At 42.0% G+C, this 21,484-nt stretch overlaps 1 protein-coding gene across 3 annotated transcripts in view; it reads left to right on the top strand.

Annotated features, from left to right (window-relative positions):
- Positions 1–21,484, top strand: part of ASB5 (ankyrin repeat and SOCS box containing 5) — a 49,617-nt gene that overhangs the window by 13,351 nt on the left and 14,782 nt on the right. The window contains exons 1-2 of one of the 3 annotated variants that reach the window (XM_004775565.2): positions 11,642–11,882; positions 20,620–20,666. The exons of 1 other annotated variant lie outside the window; for it this stretch is intronic. In XM_004775565.2, coding sequence (XP_004775622.1) covers positions 20,660–20,666 — 7 coding nt within the window. In that variant the 5' untranslated portion in view covers positions 11,642–11,882; positions 20,620–20,659. Of the gene's footprint in view, positions 1–11,641; positions 11,883–20,619; positions 20,667–21,484 lie in introns of those variants that run through there. One more of the 3 variants, XM_004775564.2, reaches the window with a different exon arrangement.

Raw genomic sequence — 21,484 nt, 5'->3', positions numbered from 1 at the left:
AAAAAATCTTGCTTTTGCCTATGCACACAACTGGCTTCTTCATACACAGGTGGCGAAAGGATCACAGAGGGGAATTTGGTTTGTGTCCATGTCCAGAATCTTCTGTAGTTAAGGTAACACACAGGCAAGAGAGAGTAGTAGCCACCCACAGCAGGGGGTAGGACTCCTGTTTGGCGACAGTTGTGCAAGGATAGCCTGCCCCCAGGACCCCGGAGTGGGCCCACAACGGCGTATGTATGTGGCGCCACCGTGGCTTGCCAAGCTGCAGCAGAAGCCAGCGCACCCGGGTCTCCAGACTTCCTCTCCTTTCTGCTCTGAGACCCAATTCTGTGAGTACCTTCAGTGTGGCAGAAACAAAGGTCAGTACACCCTTCTGTGCAGGATCAACAGAAAACACCTTAGCTGCCGCCAGGGCCTCAACCTTCCATTGAGCATATGGTTCCCAGGGACACAACTATTTGTGGCTAGAACTATGGGGAAGAGAGGAGGTATGTGTAAAATTGTTCTTACACTAAGCCCTTGTTGTAGCATCGTGTATCAGATCTTCTTCCCGGCAGCTGTTGTGCTCAGACCAGAGAACACAGGTTGCTGATTTCATCCCTTGTAGGGATTTGTGGACCTCGTTTAAATTTCAAGCAGGCAGCTGGTAGAGATAGAACACCACAACCAAGTGGGTGAAGAGAAGGCAGGAGGTGGAAAGTGTCGTTTTATGAGAATAAGATACCGAACACCTACCTAGTTCTTAGCTGTGCGCCAGGGACCATTCTAAACATGTATGATCATAAACTCATTTCACCCTAACAAAAAAGCTTATGACGTAGGTACTATAAGTTGTTAAAATCTGTTTTTTGCCTTCCTTATTTTTTTTTTAAGATTTTATTTACTTAGAGAATGGGGCGGGGTGGGGAGTGGGGAGGAGCAGAGGGAGAAAGAATCTCAAGCAGACTCCACAGTGAGCATGGAGCCCCATGCGGGGCTCGATCCCATGACCCCAAGATCACAACCAGAGCCAAAATGAAGAGTTGGAAACCCAGCCAACTGAGCCACCCAGGTGTCCCTTGCCTTCCTTATTTTATGTTCACTGGTTTAGATTTGTCTGCCGGTGGTGTTAAGTAGCAATAGGGTACATTGGAAACCGAACAGGTCAGGAACTGACAATCTTGTTCCAGTCTTGCTTTGCTGGTAACACTCCGGGTGACTCTGGGGATGCCACCCACCCTCTAGCAACTTCAGTTTCTTTATCTGCAAAATGAAGATGTTAGACAAGATCAGTGGGTTCTGAACCTTTTATTTTTTTTTAAGCTGTTGACTTTTTTTTGAATGATCTGGAAGCTCAATTTGTGAGGCTGATAAGAGTGGCAACCACTCTGTTTGAAGGCAGAGCCCCACGCTAGCTGGCATACTCCAAGGCAGCTCGGCTGAACTCCCAGGGCTCTCTGCAACCATACGTAAATCACTGAAGCAGATGGCATCTAAGTCCACTCTTCGCTCTGAAGCACCATGATTCTTCCATGTTATTTTAACTATTGGTGGATCCTTTTTGACCAGAGATGCTTTTAGCACAGAACCTGAGTTCCTTTCGTGAATTTATCCCACCCATGACCTCACCTGCTCTATGGCAGAACGTGGAGACTGTAACTCAACTCTACTGCTCAGAACTGGCTTGAGTCACCAAATAACAGGTAATGACAATGATTTCAGGACAGCCCCTGCAGTCCTGGAGACACATTTCCATATATTCACACCAGGGGTCACCCAAGGTCACTGGAGGCACATGGTTGGTAACTTTCCTCCCCGAGAAGTGCTCTGTGGAGTATTCTCTCTTCCTCTCCACTGTGCACTCTTTCCATCCAAAACAGCCTCTCCCTGTCTCCAGAGAGAGGGGGATTCCTTTTACAGTTATCTTTTTCTTGCCTGTATAGGTTTCCTCCCCCTGACTATACCTCAGGTAGTTGACCCTTTGGTTTAGCCTGCTTTTAAACTTTATGTCAATTGACCCATTCTCTCAATATTCTTTCCTGATTTCCTTTTCTCAGTGAACAACGTGATAGAAAGATTTATCCACGTGTACCTGGAGTTCATTCATGTTCAGTGCTGTAAATTCCAAATTTGGGGTAATTATGAATCACACTGATAGAAACACCTAGTACAAGTAAATTAGTCCAGCTCCAGAAGTGGAACTGCCAGGTCATACAGCATGTGTATCTTTGGTTTTTTTTAGTTGGTGTTACTCTATTTTCCAATATGATTTTATCTATAGTGAGATCCACAGTGTATGAGAATTCATGGTGCTTCCCATTATCGCTAATATGGGGTGTTGTCAGTATTCTTAATTTTTGCTAATCTGGTGGGCATGTGGAGATACCTTGTGGTTTCATTTTCACTTCCCTAATAATGCTATTTTCATGTTTATTGGCCATCTATACCTTCTAATTTTGTGAGGTGCCTTCCAAATATTTTGCCTTCCCTTCTAATGGGTTTTCTGCCCTATTTTTCATTGATTTTAGAAGTTACCTATATAGTCTACAATTAAATGGAGACTGAAAAAAGAATATTACTTCCAAATATCCTTTGTGGCTTGGCTTTTCACTTTTCATGGGTTTTGTTTTTTTGTTTGTTTTTGTTTGTTTACTTTATTTAAAAGTAGTCAAATTTAGCGGTGCCTGGATAGCACAACTGATTTAGCATTGGACTCTTACTCTCATCTGGGGTCATGGGATTGAACCTTGCATCTGGCTCCGTGCTCAGGGTGGAATCTACTTGAGGCTTCTCTCCTTCTTCCTCCCCTACTCCCCCACACACATGCTCACTCGCTCTCTCCCTCAAATAAATAAATCAATCTTTATAAAAAAAGACAGTCAAATGTATAAATCTTTTCTATTTTGGTTAATACTTTTTGTGTCATTTATTTTGAAAATTCCTGCTGTATTTCAACATAATCAAAGTGTTTTTCTGCATTCTCTTCTTAAAGCTTTCCTTTCAAACTATCGACTTGCAATTGAGTTTTTGAATGGTGTAAGCCCATTTTTTCCTAAGTGGGTAGCCAATTATATTCACCCCATTTAATGGAAAGTCGGTCATACATTGTATAAATCATAGTCACTATGGTAAGCTCTCTGCCTAAGAATAGTGTCTGTTCATACCAAGGTCTGTTTATGGGCTTTCTTACTGGGTACATCTCTCCAGACCTAAACCACACTATGTTGGTTTCAGTAGCTTTCAAGTATCTTGATACTCAGTAGAGCAACCCTTCCCACTTCGTTCTATTTTCTCAGTGGCTTTGGCTGTGCTTAGTAATTTGAAATTCCAAATTTTAGAAGCCACTTCTATGGTTCACAAAATACCTGTTGGGTTTTCTGTTGTAGTTCATTTAACCTATCAATCATTTATTAAAGGGAAAATTCACATCTTTGCAGTGCTTGCCTTCCAATGAATAAACATGATATATTTTCCCATTTATAAAGGTTTTGTTTAATATCTCTCAGTAAGATTTTATTATTATCTTTTGAGGAGGTCTTATACATTTTTGTTGAATTCATTCCTAGGTGTTAAATTGTTTTAGGCTACTGTAAAAACTATCTGGTTAAATCATTTCATTTTCTATCTCTATGTTGTAGGCATAGAGAAATATAGTTAATTTTCATATATTAATTTAATACCCAGCAAACCTGCCAAGCTCTCATTAATTCTAATAAGAATCTGTAGGTTCTACGGGTTTTTTTTAAGATAGAAAATCATATTATCTATGAATAACGCCAGTTTGTTTCTTCCTTTCCAAGTTTCATACCATTATTTATTTCTTCTTCCTCAGTTATTCAATGGATTAAAACCTTCAGTGTAATATTCCATGGAGTGGTGATAATTAGTGTCCATTTTTTATTTTTCAATGCAGAGGGAAAGCTTTCAACATTCTGCATTAAGTATAATGTTTTTTGAAGGCTTTTGTTTATTTGGTATTGTTAATAACTTTTACCATTTTTAAGGAAGTTCCTTATTATTCCTGTTATGGTAGCTGAGTTTTGTTTTGTTTTTACTAACTCCAGTATCTGGGTGCCTGGGTGGCTCAGTTGGTTAAGCGACTGCCTTTGGCTCAGGTCATGATCCCAGAGTACTAGGATCAACACCTGCATCAGGCTTCCAGCTCCATGGGGAGTCTGCTTCTCCCTCTGACCTCTTCCCTTCTCATGCTCTCTCTCTCACTTTCTCTCTCTCAAATAAACAAAATCTTAAAAAAAAAAAAAAATAACTCCTGCACCTTCAACTGGGCAGACATCTGGGCATTCTATTTACTGAAGGAACACTTACTTCTGCAAATGCATTTTTTTTCTTTTTAGCACTCCTCATATCATCAGTGCTGTAGTTCATATTTTAGCTTAATTATCTGGAAGACAGTCCACAGTGCCAATACTCGCTTCTTTGGTGATACACGGCGGCATGGGGAGCCCGCTCTGGCATTCTGTGGTTGTGTCTGGTGCCATGATACTAATTTAAACTACCCAGTCTCTCAAACAGTCCATTCCTTACCTCTTCGACACATGGAATGCACATTCCTGAGATGCTCTGGAAAGTTCTTCTTTTTCACCATGAATTTTTTTTTCAGCTTTCAAAAACCTTGTCTCCAAAAAATCTGATCAAACAATATTGTTCTTTCTCCTGTTACATCCTGGTCCACCAATTGTCTTCATCAAAGTGTCTGTAAAAGGTTTAAACAACCATTATTAATTTTGTACCAAGGTCAACTTCGGGATTTTTCTGTGTTTTACTATGTTTACACAGTTTCTGTAATGCGCCTCGATGCTTCCTGGTAATGAACTGAGGAATGATTCAGGTAATCTGCAAACTCTTGAAAAGCCAGGTTCAGAGCACAAATTACAAGGAGTGTGGTGGTTGATGTGAGGCATGGGTCGTTTAAACTCAAGTGTCTATTCAGTTTGGCTGTTTTCACATGGTAGCAAGATACAATGGAGATGTAGCTGAGCTGGCCAGTTTTAGAGAACTATTTTTTTTCTCTGCACTGGATGTAACGTCTTATTTATGAACAGAGCTTTCAGATTCAAATCATATATAATAATTCAGAGTCATAATTGGCAGACAATAAATATTTAACTTTGGTATTTTGTGATACAGATGTAAGTAGCTATGGGTGTCAGTGTGGTTTACAAGTGATGCCCCATATAACAATGAATTTGTGCTTCAGTATAGGGGACGTGGGCCACGCCAGACTTATACTTGAAAGATGTCACTTCTGCAGACACGATTATGGGTATAACTTTATTCTAGCTCTCTTTCCTGTTTGAAGATTTTATTCTTTATTTATTTTTGAGAGAGAGAGAGAGAGCATGTGCTCATGCAAGCTCCTGCACAAGTTGGGGAAGGGGCAGAGGGAGAAGCGACCCCCTGCTGAGCAGAGAGCCTGAGATGCTCTATCCCTGGACCCTGGGATCATGACCTGAGCCAGAGGCAGGCAGACCCTTAACCAACTGAGCCCGCCAGGCGCCCTAGCTCTCCTTAGTGTCTGAGTCTGAGCAAAATATTAGGCACAGGGTTAAAAAAAATACAGTATATAACTTTCAGAGGTGAATAGGGGAAAATGGAATTATAAAATTAAGCAAATCAAAATAACTAAAGAAAAAGAACATAGAAAGTGGGGAAAATACAAAGTACGAAACTAATATGGGAAAAATTAATCTAAATATCATACAAATAGCTAAATACATCAGTAATTTAAATAATAAGTTCATTTTTTTAAGATTTTATTTATTTGTCAGAGAGAGACAGAGCACAAGCAAGGGGAGCACAGGCACAGGGAAAAACGGATTCCCACTGAGTAGGGAGTCCAATGTGGGACTCAAACCCAGAACCCTGGGATCATGACCCAATCTGACCTGAATCACCCAGGCAAACCTAAATAATGATTTTAAGTAAGTAGCTTGAGTTCTCTAGGTTAAAGATAACAATTTCCAGATTTTGGGGGGTAGTACCCAGCAATATATATTTTTTAAATGACCCATCTAAAACATAAGGATTCAGAAAAGTTGAAAATCAAAGTATCGAGAAAGACAGGCCCCACTGAAATACTCCCTGAAAATATCTCACCATATTAATATGATGTAGGACTTGGAGGCAAAAAACATGACTAGATGCTACTATATGATGATAAAAGATGAATTTAGTTAGAAGCTATAACAATTCTATGTATTCACCCGATAAAATTGCTTTAAGATATAAACTTGAAATATTGACTTAAAAGGAGAAAGAAAGGGATGCCTGAGTGGCTCAGTCATTAAGCGTCTGCCTTTGGCTCAGGTCATGATCCCAGGGTCCTGGGATTGAGCCTTGCATTGGGCTTTCTGCTCGGTGGGGAGCCTGCTTCCCCATCTCTCCCTGCCTACTTGTGATCTCTCTCTGTCAAATAAATAAAATCTTTTTTAAAAATTGAAAATGTAGATCTAATCTGGATTTGGAACTCTCCGTCCACATCATTTCATATACATTTTGAAAATGTGAGTTCAATTGAGTTAAAAAATTGAGTATACATGGGGCCATAAAGCATGTCTCTGTAAAAGTTCAAATGATTAGTATTATATAGGTCACAGGTTGGCAGACTTTTCTGTCAAGGATAAGAGAGCAAATATTCTAGTCTTTGTGCATCATACAGTCTCAGAACTGCAAGTTTAACATAGAAGCAGATGATATGTAAATGAATGGGTTTGGCTCCACCCCAATAAAACTGTATTTACCCAAACTGATTGTAGGCCAGATTTGGCCCACAAACCATCATTTGGTGCCTCTGATATGGATCATATCTACGACTCTCCATAAAATTAATGTAGAAATCATTTAACAAAATGTAACTGGAAGAAAACTCCTATGTTTGGAAATTAAGAAGATGTCTTTAAGGAACTCAGGGGTTTAGAAATCAAAATTATAAAAAGAACAAAACTGTCAACTTTCACACACTGAATTAAAAAAGTAAGAGAGCCGCAAGCAGAAATTAATAAGGTGACTTATAAACAAATTATAAACAAAGCTGAAAGGTGATCTGTTGAGAGACTAATGAGATTGGTACACCTATGTCAAAATGGGTGCAAATAAACAATGGTTGGAATTCAAAAGAGAGCATATGGGGCACCTGGGTGGCTCAGTGGGTTAAGCCTCTGCCTTCAGCTCCAGTCATGATCTCACGGTCCTGGGATGGAGCCCCCATTGGGCTCTCTGCTCGGCAGGGAGCCTGCTTCCCTTCCTCTTTCTCTCTCTCTCTGCCTGCCTCTCTGCCTACTTCTGATCCCTGTCTGTCAAATAAATAAATAAACAATCTTAAAAAAAATAAAAACATAAAGCAGGTGTTAGTGATATTTTTAAAAATAAGTGGTTTTATTTAACAACTTAATGCCAATAACTGGGACTATCTGGGTGAAAGACAATTTCCTAAAAAAAAAAAAAAACTTGTCAAAGCTGTTTTTGAAGAAATAAAGAACCTAACTAATCCTAAAATCACTAATAGAGATAAAATCACAAGTTTTAAAACTTCCCCCCCCCCAAAAAAATCCAAGAGCAGAGGTTTTACCAGAAGCCTCTACCAAGTATTATAAGGTAGATCTATGACAGCAGAAAAAGCAAAGGACTCGTCCCCAACTCATTTCATGGAGTTCGTAGCTGTTCCCTGTAGTGGCTTTGTACCATGTCAACTCAGGTATGCCAGAATTCTGTGGCCCAGAATTCCCTTTCTAGTGCTGTTCCAGGTTGGGACTGGCTGGAGGAGAACGTTGTGTAACATTTGGGTGGCAGAAAAAGGAGCTAGTTTTACAGTTAAGGCCGGTGTAGGCACTGCTGTTGGCTTGTACGTGACCCTGGTCATCTGGCCACGTGGATCCGTGGCTCATTCCACTCCCTCCAGATTGCCCACTTTCATATCTCAGAGTCCCAGGCCAGGTGTGTGTGCCTTCTACGGTCAAGGGTGCCAGCTTCTCCTCGGGCCACCCACATTGCTGAGGCTGGAGGTGGGGACAGACAAACTCTGTTCCCGGTTTTCCTCGGAGCTATGAGAAGTCTCTGCTCTCCCTGACTTCGCCTTCGTCTCTGATGCCCACTGCCAGCCAGCCGGCCTACGCTAACGTGCCTACAAAGACAGCAGCCCCACATAGATTCCTTAACCAGCAATTGGAGAGGGTCTATTTGGTATGAAAAACTCCTCATTCTATAACACTCAGAGCGATCAAAGTTTAACTGGTACATTACTCAAAATCGAACAAGTCAGTACAAGACAGGCAAATTATAGGAAGCCAATCTCACTCATGAACAAAGCTGCAAGAATCTTAAAGGAAGTATCAGCAAAGCAAATCTAGCATGAAGAATCGGGTTTCTGAGAACTCTCTTATGATAAGGTTCCTTTTAAATAACATCTCGGCCCATCAATTGAACGGAAAGATAACACTCTATTATGAGACATAAGCTTGCTTTCGTAGAAGCACACAGTCAAACCTGCCAGTTACCTTGGTTGGGATTATTTTGAAGCAAATCTGACACGTGTCACTTAATCAACAGAGAACAAATTGGACAGTGGCCAGAGTGGATGTAGGGCGAACATTTAGTATGCATTACAGTAAGGAATATACAGCAGCTTGGTCTACACCTTTGACTAAGAATTAGAAATGAATGAATGTGGATATAATCAAAGGAAATTTGGGAAGAAAATGGGTGGTGAAGAAATGGATTGGCTTATGCCTACTTCCACATCAACATTTAAAGGATTTTCAGCATAGGCTATTAGAGTGCATTACTGCACATTTAGGAATTGTCATCAGTTTTTTGCCTGTTAAGCCTACATTTATCTAGGAAAACACTTAAGGAAAACTCAACCCAACAAACCTATACTTGGGGATCGTCCAGATCATCTGGCTTCTTCACCATTGGCAAAACCCTCCTAGAACCTAGGGATTGTTGATATGGATAGTCAAGAGATTTCTGTGCTTCTCGAATATTGCTGCTTCCCTATTATTTCAAAATTTGTGCTTCCTCCCTCTTTTAAAAATTTTCTCATATCTAATATTTTAAGTATTTTCTATTTTTTTGTTGTTTTCACATGAAAATGAATGGTCAATTGTATATCAACCAGCATTTCTTTCCTGGCAACCAGGGGACTCACCAATGATGTGGGACAGAGTTTTGGGTCCACAGCTATTTTAGTCTGTGTTTTCTGTTGCTTAATTTTTGTGAGCTATTTTTGTTTGGTTGGTTGTTTTCATTTTGCTGACAAAGTAGCAAAGTTATATCTAGTACCAAGAATGGTTTTCTATACACCACAGTCACTGAGCAACCAAAGAACCAGGAATATTTGTGGGGCTTACCAGTAACTGAAATGCTTGAGTGTTGTGAGTTTTGAATTTGCTTTTTTAACTTTACTACTACATAGAAAGACAAAATTTGATGAAGCAAGCATGAATGATATATTTACATCCGAGAATAAGGTCATAAAATTAACATTAAAGGCTAACCGTGTACCAGGCACAATTCTGATTTCTCTATTAATTCATACAGAAATCCTGTGAGGTAGGATTGTTATCCCACTTTCCAGATAAGGAAATCGAGGCATAAAGAAATGAAGTAACTTTCTCTAGGTAACAAATTTAGTATTTGCCTGGCGTGGGATATGGACCCAGCTTTGGTCATTTGAGGGCAGTGTTGAGGCTCCTAACTACTATACTAAGTCAGAATGAATAGCTCTATTAGAACATCGATTAACAAGGGCACCAGGAAGCTCAGTTGGTTAAGTATCTGATTCTTGGTTTTGGCTCAGGTCACGATCTCAGCGTTGTGAGATCGAGCCCCATGTCTGGCTCCGTGCTCAGTGAAGACTCTGCTTAAAATTCTCTCTCCCACTGCCCCTCCTCCTCCACCCCATTCGCATGCTGGCTCACTCTCTCTAAAAAAAAAAAAAGAAAAAGTTTTAAAAAAAGAAAGCAGATCTCCTGAGATTTGTTAAATCAAGGGTAGGTGCACTGCTGATGCATATGGAGTTGATAAAAAAAATAGTTTCATCATTGAGAGTTTTAAATCTTTTCGTCCTATATAGTTTTGTGGCTAAAACATAACATTAGGAATTTTTTTTAAGGCCTTATATATTTTGTTCTAAACCTATGTTTAGCAGAAGCCTGGAGAAGTGTTGAGATCTGTTTTCAAAATGAGAATTGATATCTTTGGTTAGATTTTCCTTGTTTTTCCTTTCATAATGGCATTGTGGTATCTCTCCATTCATCTCACAATCTGCACGCTAGCCAAATGCTTTCCAAGATATCAGGTTAAGAATAACAGCAACAGCAAAACAAAACAACAACAACAAAAAAAACCCACATTTTTTGGCCACTTTTTCACAAAATTGTTTTGGGCTTCATAAAAATCTTAACAATGGAAATACACTGTCTACGATAAAATCGTGTCTTCTTTATGGAGAATTGCTACTTGCCACTTATGGTTTATGAAATGTAAATGAGAATTATTTTGTGGACAGTTCTAACAGTTAAGGAGCATCACAGCAACCTAACTCTGGGGATTTCCAAGTCTACCATGAGTCTAAGATTGATTCTCAGATGTACAGATGTTTCTTAGACAGTGATGGAGGTCCATGCCAATTCTGAAATGCCAGTCTAGAGCGTAAGGTTCAAGTCACAGCAACTGTCTTTTCATCTCTGTGTACCCAGGGCATAGTACCCAGTAGACATCTAAAAAATATGGAGTGAATGGGTGAATGAATGCATGAATAAATGAAATTTCATACTTACTTGATCATTACACAACTAGAAATTAACATACTTTAGTCGTTAGCATTTATGTTGGTCTCTCATGGTTTAAGCACTTAGAGATTTTGAATTTAAATTGTATTTTATTATTTTTGTGCAACATATGGGCATTATTTGTGTCTTTCTGAAAAACCATTTATGTCTTTTGGTGTATTTAAAAAAAATCCCAAATTCAGAGATATCTTCTATATTACAATGTTGAAAAAGATATTTTAAGCATTTTGAGAAGACATTAACTCTCAATATTAACAAACAGGTGAGTATGGTAGAAATCACCCTTATGTGACAGCTCACAAGGACTTACTGTGTCTTAGACATTAAGGACAAGTACATTTTCTTCAACAGTGAAGTGCCCTAGACATTGAGGACAAGTACATTTTCTTTAATAGAACCCCTTAGCGTTCTGTTTCAAGATCTACCATAAAAAATATGCTTTATGCAAGCATATAATTTTGTTACTTCAAACTCCATTTAACTGGATTTTACGTTATGCTTCTACTTTTAAAAAATCATCCCCAAACAAGTTGGTGATATTGAAAGAGCCTCCTTACCTAACATTTATTCTTAAAGCCCTGCCCACACCGGCTTCTAAAGTATCCTTCACTGTGGTTAGGCATTATTATGATATGTGTGGTTTTATGAGGATCCTGACCGTATGTTCTCGAATTGTGATTTTTTCAGATCCCTGTGACCTTTCCTAACCACTCAGTACCAACTAAGAGAGGAGCAATCAGGGACCACAAGATGTCACTGTAGGTTTCCCAGCAACCTTCAGAGAAGTGAATGACCCTTGGACAAAGGTTCACTGTTAGAGAACAATCACTATGCTTTCCCCCAAGGTCAGGCCTGCCCTCAGACCTCCTCTGCCCTCACTCCCCATCCCTAGGCTAACAGATTTAGGTACCCATGTTTACATAAAATAGAATAAAAAATAAAATGGAACAAGAGGGCGGCTCGGGGATGACGGTTATGAGCTCCATGTGCGTGTGGCCTGGTAGAGACACCCACAGCAAGGCGGCCTCCCGGAACTGAACGATGGCCCGTTCCAGATGCGACTGTGCAAGGGTGGAAATTTGGCACTAGCAGGTACAAGGGAATCTAACATATCCTGTGATGATTTAAGGCGAAGTTTTTATCTTGCATTTAGTGAGTCATCTGTACTTTAGAGAAAAGAAACATTTTTTTTTTAAAGGATGGGAATATAACATTTTTTAAAAAAAATTTTAGAAAATGGAGAGATCGCAGACTTTTACTCTAAGATAAAGAATTTAAACATGGTCCATATAGTTATTATTCTAGAAGGCAGTTTATGAACTGGGTTGCTCTTCGGAAAATAAAAATTAATCAACGTGTGTTTGATGACATATGGAATTACTGTTTTTTGTGTGATTAGGATACTATAGTTATGACTAGACAGAGTCCTCATCTTTTTAGAGGTAGATAGTGAACTATTTATGGGTCATATCATATAATGAGGTCTGCTTCAAAATAATCCCAGGACTGGGGTTGGGAGGGCTGCGGGTGGCTTGAAGATGAAACAAGACAAGTTGTGAGTTGATAATGTTGAACTGGGTGCTGGAGACTGTATGAGTTTAGAGTATTCCACTGTCATATGTGGGGGAAACTGCCAACCAGGATTCCAGCTGGAGTCCCTTCATCTTGATCTGTTTCTGAAGATTTGGGTGGGGGCTCAACGCTGCCTTTTGGAAGCAATGAGCTCCTGAACTTTGTGACTGCTTGTGTAAACAACAAAACAAAAAAAACAAACAGAAGTATTAGTGTCCCACTTGTAATCTTTAAACTGTCAGAAGTTGATCCAACTCTGTAGCTTTTTTAGAATTTCTTGAAAATGTGTACTCACTCCTTACAGTGTGTGGCATCATCACAGATTTCTATCATAATCCCTCTTAGATTTCAACTTTCCATTTTGAAATTTCTGAAGTATTAAGATTCCTCTCCTCTAGAAGTGCCTTTAGCTCATTGACGGTTTCCAGCGTCATCCTTTGAAACTATTCCAGTGTTCACAGTGCTCTCTCACGGAGGACTGGCAACCAGCCCAAACTCAGGTCCCCGAGTTTTCAGACACATTAGCGTTGGTTAAAATGGGAATAGAATGGCCCCGTTTCATTTCCCATATCCTGCCTAAAAGGTGTAAAATTTTATTTTAGCCCTTGTGGGCAGTAATAGTATGTCATCTCTAATCTACACCATATTTAAGACGTTTTTTCCTGAGATGTAATATTTCGGAGTCTGTTATCTTCTACGGAATATAATTTTAATTATTTCCTGGAGTATTTTATCTACTGCTGGTTTGCTTTAAAACTTCTGCCTCCTCACAGGGCTCAATGATATCCTGTTGCTTCCCAAATCCACTTCTGCACTGACACGAGGGAAGATGCTAGATTCTTCTATATATCTAGATATTTCGTAGTGGGTCCGTATTTATACAATCCTAGATGATCAGCATTTAAGTGATTCAGTTGCAAACACTCTTACTTCACTGTGCATTTTTTTAAATGAAATCATACAGTTGAGCTACTCCATAGATTTAATATTCTTTTCCTTATTTTTTCCAGTAAATTAACTGTAACATTTTCCTTCAATTTCTTGGAGTCATTTTTTAAAAATTATTTCTGCTTTGGATGTACCTAAAATTTTTGAAAGAAGTAATTATTATTTCCTGAGTGCCCCTGATTATTTATGTGAATTTTTAAATGTATTCTGCAGGCCAGCACACATCTCACTTAACTAAGTATGTAGTTATGATGAAATCCAATGGCTTTTTTCTCCCCACTGCCCTGGAAATTTATTACCCCCAAAGGACTACATTAAAAAAAAAAAACAAAAAACCCTCTTGAAGTATTAAGTATTCTTTGGAATTCCATTTTCGAATGACATCTTTTTTTTTTTTTTTTTTTTTTTTTGAGTGGCCACTATTTAAGAGATACAGTGTGGTAGATCTGTGACATCTCAGATGTATATACTCTGAGTACCCAACCCAGTGGGGGGGGCTGTCAGAGAAATAATTCCCTTCAGCCTTTCTCAAGGCCTGGGAATGTGCCCCCCATCCAAGCTGCCTCAGCTAGCTGGTCCAGTTTTTCTGGCAAGGTGTGGCCTCCTTTGTGGTCTTGGACTACGCCCCCAGCTCAGTGTCCGAGCCAGAGCCAGAAGACAGTAATCTTATCCAAGTTCTTCATTTTACAGAAGAGGACTCCTAGGTATCATTAAGCCGCTTGCCCCCAGTCCTTTAGTTTAAAGGATTAAAGCTTAATTCAAGATAAGGAAAAGATAGTGGTGTCCATTAGTGATAATTTTGAGATAAATGCTGGCGATGGAATCCGGCAGCAACTCTGAATGGGGTAACGCACAGGAAATAACTTTATTCACAAAACGTATTTGTTCTTACCTGGTTTGTTATATGAAGGCAAGAGCCCATTAATTTTTTTTTTTTTTTCTGTAAATACCAATGGAAGGTAGAGCCTAAACATAGTGATAAAATGGTAAAGAAAGAGAATGGAATCCGTGACCATTTTTCATCAAGACAGACCTGGATATGTTGATACCGCGTAACTGGACTCCTGGCTCAGTTAATCCTTGAAGACCTCCATGGGCCAGTTCCTGCTCTCCACTAGGTCATGGCCAGTGTGCCTTGTTCAACTTTACGTGCCAACTGAAAACACCAGGCACATGTGTGGTTCTTCCTCTCATTGCCCTACCTTTTAGGGTGAATGCTTTCCATCATACTTAAATTGACCACTGATGCCTTCTGGCCTAGAAATGACCTCCAGAAAAAAATCACAATAGTGAGCTGTGCCTATGTAAATAACAGGGCTGTGATTTTTGCATGGAAGCCAATTCTAAACTTAGATTCTTACCAAAGGAACATGAGCCACCTACCAGCTGACCCTAATGCACACACACACTATTTATTCCCGAGGCTGAAGCAGAAAGGCTCACCAGTCACCCATCACCGCTGAGCTCTCTGGGGGCAGCCTTCTGTCTGTACCTATTTTCAAGGGTCAATTTTACAAGGGACAGATTTGTACATAATTCAAATCAGGTTTCCTATTTTAAATAAGGAGTTCATGTTTATTTAGCTTCCGAATAGGAAATGCAATTTTACACATTCTTCCCTTTCTGTGCCGTGCAAATAGTTAAATACTTCCGGCTGCAGCTGAGTCTTCCTTTAAAAATAGAAAATCCTACTGCACTTCTGGCCCATCCCCCACCAGCTCCTTCCCAACCCGATCCAAGTGCTTCTGAATAGAGCTCAGTGTCCCAGCCCCTCTCGGGTTGGCACACAGGAATCTTTGTGAAAGTCCAAAGGGGAGCAAAAAGTAGCTAGAAATCCAGCCTCTGGCATTTCTTCCGGCTAGAGCACTTGACTTTGACACCTGGCTGTAGCAGACAGAAACTATGCCTGCAGATATTGCCGATGACATGAACTGCGTAAAGCAGATGCTCATGAAAACCAGAGCAAGTGTAGAAGAATGTTCTTCTGAACAAAAAGCTAGCTGGGGTATTCTGACCAGTCAAGGTTAGTAGAGCAGCCATTGCAGATCTGTTGGTGTCCTGAAGTAAACTAGAGTGACCTGTGGGTTTTGGGGGTTTTTTTTTGTTGTTGTTGTTTTCTTTTGTTTGTTTGTTTGTTTTGCAAATACTAACTTTCAACTTGGGTGCTTTCCAGAACATGGGTTCTGAAACGTAAATGTATGGCATGGCAAAGGGGTGGACTCTTTTCATGGCTTAGTGTACAGAGAATGCATCTATGGATTCCTTTTTATGACCATGTATGAAACACCACGGTATGATCTCAGTCTTTGCGTTGTTTACCTTTCCACTTCTTGTTTTAAAAATGTGTATTTAGAAAAAAATTGGGAAGGATATACAATCAAATGGAATGGTTGTACTTGGAAAATATCATAGCTTTCTGTGTTTTATGATATATTTGTCGTCCTGTTTAATGTTCCTCTATTGTAACTGGCTAAAAAAATACAGTCATTGTTGCTACGATTTCAAATATACACATTATTATATGAAAATGTAGACAGCAGTTCCACATTTTTTTTTCATTCTTAGAAGGCAACTCTTAGATCATTTAATCAGTTTATTTTTAAGTATTATGGGCCACTATGCGCTCTGGGGTTGAAGAGAGAATGGGACAAGATAAATCTCCCTGAACATTTGCAAGGACTGAGATTGCTTCCGGGCTTGAGTTCAGGCAAAGCACTTAATCTCTGTCTTCATCTTCCCGGGCCACCATAGCAAAATACAAGAGGCTGGGCCGCTTAAACAACAGAAATTAACTTTGTCACAGTTTCGGAGGCTTCAAGTCCAAGATCGAAGTTGTCACAGGGCTAGGCTTCGGTGAGAGCTCTCTTCCCGGCCTGTAGACGGCCACTTGCTCGCTCTGAGCTCACGTGGCCTTTTCTTGATGCAGATCTCTCTCTCTCTCTGTTTATAAGCCCACCAACTCTGTCAGATTAGGGCCCCATCCTCATGGCCTTGCTTAACCTTAATTACCTCCTAAAAGCCATACCTCCAAATAGAGTGAGACGGGGTGTTGGGGTTTACCAGAGGAATTTGGTGGCAGACAAAACCATCGTATCTTAGTCCCTTTGTGCTGCTCTAGCAAAACACCACAGACTGGGCAGCTTATACATGAATTTATTTCTCCCAGCTCCGGAGGCTGGAAGTTCAAGATCACGGTGCCACCAAGGTCATGTTCTCCATGCGGGTCCTCTTCCCGCTCACTGCTGGCGGCTCCTCACAGCATCCTCACGTGGGGGAGGGGCTGGGGGAACCACGAGGACACCGATCCCGCTCGCGGGGGCTCCACTCTCGGCTTAAGAACCTCTCCAAGGCCGCCCCTGCTAATACTGTCACAGCGGGCACCAGGATCTCCACACAGGGATTTTACGCGGACGCCATTCCGCCCACAGCACTGAACCTCGGTACAACGGAGTGACAGGGTTCTATTAACGGCAGACTTTGGATCAAACACTTCCCACACAGGCCCATTTAGCCCTTAGGACAACTAGAAAATGTAGATCCCGGTCACCTCCGCTTTACAGATGAGAAAACAGATGCAGCCACGGAAACCTACCGAGTCGCCGCAGCAAACACCGACGGGCAGACGCCGCACCCTGATCTGCCTTCCTCCGCAGCCCGCCGGGGCCCGTCCCCAGCTCCACACGCCCTCTCAGCGCCCTTCCGAACACCGTCCCGACGACAGCTGAGGAAGCAGGAGCAGCTGCGGGGATGGAGACTCTGCAGAGACTAAGTCGGCAGCGTCGCTCCTGACCACCCAGGAAGGTCGCGGAGGCTCCCGCCGAGCTGAGGAGAACACTTCCGGGCTGGGCTCTGCAAGGAGGTCCCGGGAAAACTGCCTCGTTTGTTGAGAGAAGGCATCTCTGAGGTGCCGTGGTCGAAAGAGCACAGCTTTCTTTGACTTCCGAATTAAATCCGGCCTCAAGCTCCCATCCCGCGGGCTGACTGGGAACTTGATCCTTCTAATAAGGTCCCCTCGGGCCTCTTCAGCTCTGCGCAGAGGTGAGCGCGGAAAGCTGGCGCAGTGCGGAGCCTATCCCGCCTTCAGCCCCTTCCTGCGGCGGACCGGCTGGCCCAGCCCAGTTAGCCTTGAAACAAGTTCAGCCAGTCTGCGGCCGCCACGTCAGACCTACCCCGCGGAGCTCTGTCCTGAGTGGGCGCAGGAGCCTAGAGCCCGCCTCTTCCTCCAGGCTACCACGGGACTTAGGTCCTATCATGTCCCTGGGGCGTGGTCTAAGCAGGGACTAGGTCCTATCACCCCCCCTGGGGCGTGGCCAAAGCTGGGACTCAGGCTCCTGCTGGGCTTCATGCTGGGCTTTCAAAACCTCAAAACCTTTTTCTTTCTTTTTTAAAGATTTTATTTATTTATTTGACAGACAGAGATCACAAGTAGCAGAGAGGCAGGCAGAGAGAGAGGGGGAAGCAAGCTCCCCGCTGAACAGAGAGCCCAGGACCCTGAGATCATGACCTGAGCCAAAGGCAGACGCTTAACCCGCTGAGCCACCCATGCACCCCCTTTTTAAAGATTTTTTAAATTTATTTATTTGACAGATCACAAGTAGGCAGAGAGGCAGGCAGAGAGAGAGGGGAAGCAGGCTCCCTGCTGAGCAGAGAGCCCGATGTGGGGTTGATCCCAGGACCCTTAGATCATGACCTGAGCTGAAGGCACCCACTGAACCACCCAGGTGCCCCTCAAAACCATTTCTGTCGCTCTCTGCCCCCCCCCCTCCCTCCATTCCTTTGCCCCTCCGCTCTCCCACTTCCCTCCGGCCTCTGTCCTTCTTTCTCTTCTCTGTCTTCTCCTCACCCTACCAACGTACCTTCCTCCCACGGACTCTAAATCTCCAGGTGAGGGGAGCCATCTTCCAGCAGCTTCTGCTGTCTGGACCTCTCAAGCCCTGTGAGCAGAACAGATAAACCAGCGAAGCGGATCCACCCAATAGAGGACTCTGTAACAAAAGATGGAGAATTGTGGGGCTCCTGGATGATGCAGTCCGTTGAGTGAGGGACTCTTGGTTTCTGCTCAGGTCATGATGTCAGGTTCATGAGCTCAAGCCCGGCTTGGGGCTCATGCTGAGCGGGGAGTCTACTTCTCTCTCCTTCTGCCCAGTCCCCCTGCACCTGCCCACATGCACTCTTCCTAAAATAAATAAATGAATAAATAAAATCTTGAAAGAAAGGAAGAAAGAAAGAAAATTGAGCAGGGGGAAGACAATATGGAAAAAAGAAAAAATTGGGGGAATGGATACAACAGTCCAGTTTAATTAAAGCATAGGCTGTGTGGAGGCAAGTAATAGAACATCAGAATGGAAGGTCTAATCACATTGTAAATAATCTTTTCTTCTCTGATGGGCATCTTAGGCAGTACTCCGTGACGAGCCATTAAAGTTTCCAGGCGGGAGAGCAACAAGATTCCAGAAGTCTTTTGGGGGTTGGGAGGGCGGAGGGCAGCCCTTTGCATTTGTGTAAACTGAGCATGTGTGCCCAGCATGGGTCTTGGCTGCTATGGAAACGGGTTCCTTTTCTCGTTTTCCTAAAGGCACTGTAGGGGCTGGCAGCAGCTCTGGATGCTCTTGAAGTGTAATTCAGTGGCAGCGTTAAAGAAGGGCGGGGTAGAGTTGGGAACCCGGAAGACCTTTCAGGGACGGTGCAGTCCAAACTCAAAAGGAGGCAGACCATACTTCATCCATCTCTGTGTATCTCTGGCATCTAGAAGGGTGAAAATTGCCCTCGCACATCACCATGTGTTTAATAAATGACTGCATAGTGGATGGACGTGAGGGGCAAGATCACCGCCTTAAAGAAATACCCTTTGGACTCACTCATGGGGCAGGCCTGCGGCTTGGCGGAAAGTGAGGACCCACGACTCGAGGAGCAGAGTGCGCAAGCTCGTCTCTGCAGCTCCTGAGAATGTGAACATTGATTCAACAGGTCGTGAATGTAATCCATATACTAGGTCTTAGGGACACAGTAATGAACAAAATATACCACGTTCTAATTTCCAAGATCTTACATTCTAGCAGCCATCAGTGCTCAGAAGAAAAAACACAAAAGCAGGGTAAAGAGAACAAAGAAAATGACAAGAAGGACTTTCTCCTGTGAGGTGGTCAAGAAAGGGCATGTCCAAGAGAGTGACATGCCAGGGCAGAACAGAAGTCAGAAAGAGCCACGTGCATCTCTCAGAAATAAGGCAGGGTGGGCAGAGTGAAGGGAAGTGTATCTGGTGTGTTGAGGAGAAGCAAAGAGGCCACTGTGACTGATGGAAGGGGTCCAACCTAGAACTGAGATCAGAGAGGGGCCTGGAGACACTTGGAGGTCATAACAAGGACTTTGAATTTTCCTCTGGGTAAGAGGGGAAGCCATTGGATTCTTTCTGACTTAAGAAGGATCATTTTGGCGCCTGTTGTTACAGCAGACTATTGGAAGGGCTCGAGTGGAAACAGACCATCAGCCCAGACTTTTGCAACCAGTTGGGGGGAGGGTAAGGGTGGCCAACGCAAGGGAAGCAACAGTGGCTGGATTATATTTGAGTAGGAGAGGCGAAAGACTCACTGAAGTTTGCCTGTGGGCTGTGAGAAATGGAAAGGAAGGATTACATGGAGGTTTTTGAACTTGGAGCGCCTGGATGGGTGGAGGCGGCAGGTGTGAATAGGGAGGAGAGGTAAGAGGAGCACAGCACATGCTGGTTTTCCGTGTGAACTTGAATTGCCTATTTAAATACCCAACTGGAGAAATTGAAAAGCCAGCTGGAAATTCAAGTCTGGAACTTAGAGGAAAGAGCTGGTCTGGAGATACAAAGTTGGGCTAATCGACCTGTGAATAATATTCCCATCCATGGGGCCAGAAGAGATCCCCCTAAGAGTGAGTAGAGATAGATGCTAGGACCCTGCTTGTGATGATGAAGATACATAGACTGAGAAGAACCCAGGTGATAATAACTAGCTCCTCGCAAAGAAGCATGTAGACCAGTCAACACATATGAAGTTTCCTGGAAAATTATTGTGGTTAGGTTTAAGACCATACCATAAGTTCTTTAAACAATAGTACTGTTTAAAGCAAAAGATAACCAAAATCATCTTTGAGAGAAAGATGATGTGTTTGGTTTTAGAAATGTCTAGAGAGGCCAAAAAAATATTTAAATGTAAATTTTTAAATTGGCAGTAAATTTTGTGGGAGAGACCAGGGAAGAGCTATAGATTGGACAGTTATCCATATGGATGAGAACATTGTCCCTAAATTTTGATCATTCCCTATCTCTTTATATCACCTACAGAGATATAGACAAGAGGAAGAAGATGAGCTAAAGCCTCATAATGTTAAGTAAGTTAAGTTGTTCTAACTTCTATTTAGAAGAGGTAATAAAAAGCTAACAGGCAGGTACAGGGAAATAATTGTCTAAAATGGAATTTCATTTGTGGTGTTGTCATGTTTCTGATGTGTTTGGTACTATGCTAAGTACTTCATGTTCACTTACAACCATGTGATGTACATAGACTTATCCTTCCCTTCATGGCTGAGAAAACTGATGTTCAAGAGGTTAAATCACACAACCAGCATCTGTGCTGGGATTTGAACTTGGATCCATCTGAAGACATCCAGCGTGCTCTGTCCACAGTGCCAGGACCAGTGACAGTTAATTGGGATGACTGAGTAGTCTCTTCCAAGAGCAGCACTGTTACCTGGAGAGGGTGTTAAAATATTTCTCTCTTGATTTTGGATATTTGTGGATATGGTAGGGGAATCCATTGTCTTCACTTGGTTGGAAATTTTTTTTTTTTAAGATTTTATTTATTTGTTTGACAGAGATCTCAGGTAGGCAGAGAAGCAGGCAGAGAGAGAGGAGGAAGCGGGCTCCCCGCTGAGCAGAGAGCCCGATGTGAGGCACTTTGTTGGAAATTTTGTCTTCTTCTTCTTTTTTTTTTTTTTTAGATCAACCCTGATACTTTTTTCACTCGCCTGTTGTTTTTTTTCTGTTTGGGGCCAGACATTATCTTCTTAAGACATAATGAAGGGATCCTAGACCATGAACAAGAGATCAGTTAGAGTAAGTCACATATCCATGCAACTCACCATTTATACCTGAAGTTCCCGGGACACAACTGGTGGTTTCAGATCTGGACTAGATTTTTCTGAGAAAA

Source organism: Mustela putorius, unplaced genomic scaffold (assembly GCF_011764305.1).
Source record: "Mustela putorius furo isolate JIRA1106 unplaced genomic scaffold, ASM1176430v1.1 tig00003932_pilon_pilon_pilon:0A:0A, whole genome shotgun sequence".
Classification (NCBI taxonomy): domain Eukaryota; kingdom Metazoa; phylum Chordata; class Mammalia; order Carnivora; family Mustelidae; genus Mustela; species Mustela putorius.
Note: the sequence above shows the minus strand (reverse complement) of the source record. Positions and strands in the feature narration are given on the sequence as shown.